Genomic DNA, 6,153 nt, shown 5'->3' with positions numbered 1-6,153 from the left:
AGGTCGCTTGTCGGGCCTTTAGCGGGGATCATTCCGTTACTTTGTTACGTCGGTTTTATCGCTTGAAAGCCGACGTTGACTGGTTCACTTTCGAGCGACGGGCGAGTGGTAAACATCCTCTTTACACTTCCTACATCCCCTCAGGGTTTTACCCTCGCGAGTGGAAGAACGATTTTTTCTTTGTGTCTTCTTCATTTGCCTCTGGCCTTACTCGTCGTCGTCATGTTGGTTCTCACATTGATGATCCTGCTCCCTGTTTCCCTACCGTTCATGATTCACTTTATAAATTGCTGGTCAAAAACCCAACTGAAGCTGCCACCTACCCTGAGCCCCTGTTATACATGACTAGACTGAGCAACATTTGGCCGGACCCGTTGACATGTCCTGCTATGTTTGACGGGGACCGAGGTTGGTGACCCCTAACTTCTGCGAACTGTGTTAAATAATTTCCTCTATTTTTGATTTATTCTTTGTTGTTGTTTTGCAGAGATGAATTTGATGGAGATTCTTCAGAAGTGTCATCTGAAAGGTGCTGAGTTTGTTGCTCTTCCGGTATCTGCGGTGTTTCTACCCTGGTTACTCGTACCGGTTCTGCTTCTTCTGACTCCGAAGCCCCTGGCTTCTCATCTGCAGTTGTTTCGGATTCTTTGAAATGCAAAAACGTTGCTTCTGAGCTTTTTGATTCGTCCATGAAGAGTCGTCTCCGTAACTCCAAACGCTCTTACCTGGGTTCTACTGGATAGGGCTCCTCTTCCGCCCCTGAAATTGTTGACGTTGATAACGACTTTTCCTTCAAAATTTCTGATGCAGTTCCTGTCCCCCTTGTTACTCCTTCCTTTGATAGTGAAAACCCTGGTATTGATGAGGCTGACCCCAAGGGTAAAGCTCCCATTGCTCCCGAGGGTTCTTCGAATCCTACCTCAGGTAACCTCCCTTCCCTTGACATTTTCGTACCAAAATGGTCTTTGACTGTGGAATCCTCTGTTAATACTCCCCAACTTGCCCATGAGTTCTTGACATGCGTTGTCCCCCCGTGGACTATGCTCATGTGCAAACCATGGCGCCCGATGTCCTGGTTGGAGAGTTTGGTACATACTTGTATCGTACCTTGGTGTTGGGTTCCTCCTTTCGCCAAGGGTTTGTGGATGTCCAGGTTACTCATGAGAATTGTCAGGAGGAAATTGCTAGCTTTAAGAAGTCTGTTGATGGTTATGTTCGACGGGTTGGGGAGATGCGCAAAAGAATTAATATTGCTGAGGAGTTGAGTTTGGAGGTCCCTGATTAAAAATCTGCATTAGGGTCTTCAGAGAAACGGGTGGCTGACCTTACCGCTGACCTTCAGCTTGCCCAAGAGAAGGTTGCTGATCGTGATGTTGTTCGATCTTCCCTCCTTGAAGCTCAGGCTAAACTTTCCCAGGTTTGTATCTCCCTTTATCATTCTTCTTATCTTCTTTATTTTTCTTATTTATGTTCTGTGTCTTTATTGAAGCTTGAAGAGAGCCCTGCTCTTGTAAGAATTCATGAGTTGGAGAATCTGCTTGAACATGAACGTGCTGACCATAAATTGGCTTTGGATCAACTTGGGGTTGCCAACCATCAAGGGGAGCAGAAGGTTGAGGGCTTGTTTAAGGATATTGAGTGGCTGAGGGGTGAGTGTTCTCGGTTACAGGGGGTTGTTTTGAAGCATGAAGACGATCGGAAGTGGTTGGTTTCAACGGGTTTCCGGCAGGTGTACGATCGGGCTCTGGGCTGTAGGGAAACGTTGGAGGTTCGGGACAATTTAAATCGGGCTGTGTTTGCCTCTGGCTTTTAACATGGACTCCGGGCGGGCTATGAGCACTCTTCCCATGGAATTCCTATTCAAGAGGCTCCCTTTTTCTCTCCTACTGCAGAGGCAGAAGCTCAAGAGGCATTTGTGGCCTTAACTTCCCATGTTCCTCCCATTATTGCCCAGGTTGCCTCGGACCCTGAGATCTCTGTTGCAGATATTCGAGCCCTAGCTTCCGTTGTTGATCCCCCGTCTCCGTTGCCATAATTTGTGGTTTTCTTTAAACGGTTAACGTTGGTTTGTATGTTTTTGAACCATGGTTTTATTTATCTGCCCCTGCATGGGCGAATTTGAATTTTCTATGCTTTAGTGTTTGAACTAGTGTTTGAATCATGTATGACAATGATTAGTGTATGTCTTAACGTATTTAGTCTTTATGCTTGTTGGTTAACCATTTAGCCTATCGGCGAGGCTTTCCCTCTTCGGGGAACATATTACGAATGTTAACGAGACGGACTCGTGTTTTATACTTGTTGTCCTCATAATGAGACGGACTCATTGTTTCCACACAACAGTTTTGACAAAATACTTTCTTGCATTAGGATCGTGTTTACATGGTGGTTACAAAAAAAATACAATTTAGACTTTCTTGCCATCCTCACAGGGAGGTTACTTATTTTTTAACCCTTAAACCTTTCTGCTGATGCCCTTAGGCGTAGTACTTTCGGAGTTGCATGGAGTTCCATGTCTTGGGAACCTCCTTTCCTCCCAAGTCTGCCAACCTGTAGGCCCCTTTGTCTCCAGCCCATCTAACTTGGTAGGGCCCTTCCCATTTAGGGCCCAATTTCCTTGGTCTTCTTGTCTACTTGCCTCATTTTCCCTGAACACCAAATCCCCTGTCTTAAACTTGACCTCCCTCACTCTTGCATTGTAGTATCTTTCAATATTTTTCTTATACTCCACTTCCCTTCTAGCCGCCTCTTCCCTTCTCTCTTCTGCTAGGTTCAAATTCAACCACAAATCTTCCCCACCTACCTTTTCTTTTTGAAGAGTTCGCCGGGTCGGTACCCCAATCTCCGCAGGTATCATAGCCTCCGTCCCATATGTCAGACTGAAAGGTGTTTCCCCGTTGCTCGTCTTAGGCATTGTTCTATGTGCCCATAGAACGTGAGGTAGTTCTTCCACCCATGAACCCGTTTCTCTCCCCAACCTTGCTTTAATTCCCTCTACCACACTTCGGTTTGCCCTTTCCACTTGGTCGTTGACTTGTGGATGGGCTACAGACGTAAACGTTTGCTTGATTTTCAATTGTAGGCACCATTCCTGAAATGGGTTGTTGGCAAACTGTTTTCCGTTGTCACTGATTATGGCATACGGTAGCCCAAACCTGCAAACGATACTTTCCCATACGAACCTTTTAACCTGCTCGCCCGTGATGGTTCGGAGTGGTTTAGCTTCCACCCATTTTGTGAAATAGTCGATTGCCACTACCAAAAATTTTGCTTTCCTTGTTCCCTCCGGAAAAGGCCCCACTATATCTATTCCCCACTTTTGGAAGGGCCATGAGGAGCTTACCGGTATCATCATTGACTTCGGCTTTCGTCCCACCGGGGCGTGTATCTGGCAACTGTCACACTTTTGTATTTATTTAACGGCACTGAGGAACATTGCTAGCCAGTAGTACCCAGCCCTCATTGCTCGTGCCACGACCATTTTAGCCCCATATGCATTCCACAAATTCCCTCATGTATTTCTTTGACCACGTATTCTGCTTCCTCCTCACTAATGCATTTTAGGGAGGGTCCCAGATAGGATTTTATGTATAAACTCCCATCAATTATTTCATACTGTAACGCGCGGACCCTCAGCTTTCGTTCTTCTTCTTTATCCTCTGGAATCGTCCCTTCTTGGAGGTATCCGATGAGGGAAGCCATCCAATTTTCCCCTTGAGTTTCGACATTGGCTATTATGGATTCCGTCACTGTAACATCCCGAAATTTCAAAGTGATATTAATTATATTACTTACTAATAGAGGGAAAGTTTACTCGGGTTGTCAGGAAATAAATAATAGAGTAGGAGTTGGTATGAGTCGGGCTAGTGTTGGATTAATGGAGACGGGTTAAATGAGAATGGGCCTTAGGTCCATGGGATTTCAGGGATATAAATATCCCCTAAACCCAAAAATATCTTCATTTCTTTACTTTCTACACACACACTCCAAAAACACACACACCATCTACACCGCCGCCGGGCCGAGGAGAGGAATGGGCAGATCCGAGAGAGAGAGAGAGAGCGATTAGTGTGTTAACAAGTTAAACGAGATCCAAACAAGCTCAAAAAGGTATGATTCTTGATCTTTGAAGTTTAAAGATCCAAGCTTTTTAGTGTATAAGCGACCGAAAATGGTCGGGAAGCGTAGTGGGTGATATTGAACCATAGCAAGGGTGTTAAAATCGCTCAAAATGCTGGACAGAAACCGAACAGCGGCTGATCTGGACAACTTCGCCTGCAACTGGACAACTTCGCCTTCAAAGCGATGAACTTCGCCTGCAAGCTAAGTTCGCCTGATGAACTTCGCCTGCAAGCTAAGTTCGCCTGATGGCAACTTCGCTGTAAAGTTAAGTTCGCCTAACTGGTAACTTCGCCTGAGGCCAAGTTCGCCTGATGGCAACTTCGCTGTAAAGCTAAGTTCGCCTAGCTGGTAACTTCGCCTAAAGCTAAGTTCGCCTAAGGTTAACTTCGCCTAGAGCTAAGTTCGCCCGAGGGTTAACTTCGCCTAAAGTCAAGTTCGTTTAGAAACTAAATTAAAAATCTAATGAAAAATGTGTTAAGACAGTTAATGGAAATAAAATTTTTCCAAGCTGACCTGGCAGCTCGACCCCAGCCAGGGGCTCTGCCCCTTGGACCCTGCTAGGGGCTGCCGCCCCTAGACCCCGCTGCCAGGGGCGCTGCCCCCGGACCCCCGTTCGTTGTGGGTAGTAGTTAAGACTGGAAAGATGATATGAGTAGTGATAGTTGTTTGATACGTGTACTTGTTATATAGTCAGCCGTGCACAGCTGAAGAAAGGGATTACGATTAACGGTGAACGTAACCGTGTTCAGGTGAGTTTCTAGCCCCATTCCTTGTTATGTTTTCGGGGCTGTGTGCATACTCGATGTGTTGTTAATACATTTATCCTAAGTGATAAGTGTATGTCATATGTGATATGTGTGATAGATATGAATGATTGTTTGTCGGTACGCGAACTTTCCTCTGGGCCCTTCAACGTTCGACTAATGAAGTAAATAGGGACCCGTGCTTCTCCTCTTTCGACCATTAGTACCGAGCTGTGGGTCTTCGGCGTTTGTGAGAGGTATAGTATAAGCGTCTCTCCTGGTCAGGGTGTTGCCATCATAGGGAGGTTGCATAAATGTTTCTTTAGCTCTTAAAAGGCTTCATCTGCCTCCTTGTCCCAGCAAAATTTACTTTTCTTCGTGCTTCTCCTTAAAACAGCCATAAAGGGTAGGGTCCTTTCTGCTATTTTCGAAAGGAATCTATTTAAAGCCATTAGCCTCCCATTAAACTTCTGCAGTTCTTTGAGGCTCTTAGGGGACCTCATTTGTATCAGTGCTTCTACCTTTTCGGGGTTAGCTCGAATTCCTCCCTTCATGACCAATACCCCCAAAAATTTCCCCTCTTCTACCCCAAAAGAGCACTTACCCGGATTCAACTTCATGTTGGCCCTTCTCAGGGTTTGAAATGTTTCTCTTGTATCCCTTAACATTCCTTCTTCATGCTTGCTTTTCACAACCAAATCATCCACATAGATTTCTACATTTCTGCCCCTCTGTTCTTCAAAGAGCTGGTCCATAAAACGCTGATACGTGGCCCCCGCGTTTTTTAGACCGAATGGCATCTTTGTGTAACAGAAAGTCCCCTCATCCGTATAAAAAGCTGTTTTCTCCTCGTCCCTGGGATCCATTTGCACTTGATGGTACCCCTTGTAGGCATCCAGGAAACACCTCTGGGGGTATTCGGCCAATGATTCTATCTTCTTTTCGACTTCAGGGAGTGGGTATGCGTCTTTTGGGCAAGCCTTGTTCAGGTCTTTGAAGTCAATACACATTCTCCAGCTATTGTCGGATTTGGCTATCATTACGGGGTTAGATATCCATTGGGGATATTTCACCTATTATTCCGGCTTGCCACAACTTTCGGGTTTCCTTCAGTATAGCCTGGCTTTTTTCTGGGCATAGACTCCTTTTGTTTTGCTTGACGGGTTCCATCCAATGGAACTCCTTGAGGCTGTGCTGAACTTGGTCCCGGGGGATCCCTGTCATGTCTTCGAGCCTCCAAGAAAATACATCTACGTTCCTTAACAACAAATCCTTCAACCCAGCTTTC

At 45.6% G+C, this 6,153-nt stretch overlaps 1 protein-coding gene across 1 annotated transcript; it reads right to left on the bottom strand.

Moving 5' to 3' along the window:
- Nucleotides 1-2,455: 2,455 nt before the first annotated feature.
- On the bottom strand, nt 2,456-3,352 carry LOC143616394 (uncharacterized). The gene has a single exon (XM_077089232.1). It carries the CDS (start codon nt 3,350-3,352, stop codon nt 2,456-2,458), a length of 897 nt encoding a protein of 298 aa, XP_076945347.1.
- Nucleotides 3,353-6,153: the final 2,801 nt, after the last annotated feature.

Source organism: Bidens hawaiensis, unplaced genomic scaffold (assembly GCF_021521415.1).
Source record: "Bidens hawaiensis isolate Kalapana, Puna unplaced genomic scaffold, B.hawaiensis_p1.1 tig00046946_1, whole genome shotgun sequence".
In the NCBI taxonomy this organism is placed as follows: Eukaryota; Viridiplantae; Streptophyta; class Magnoliopsida; order Asterales; family Asteraceae; genus Bidens; species Bidens hawaiensis.
This window is presented reverse-complemented; position numbering and strand designations above follow the sequence as displayed.

Coding starts and splice junctions, on each gene's coding strand:
- LOC143616394 (XM_077089232.1), bottom strand. CDS start 3,352: ATGATACCGGTAAGCTCCTCATGGCCCTTCCAAAAGTGGGGAATAGAT.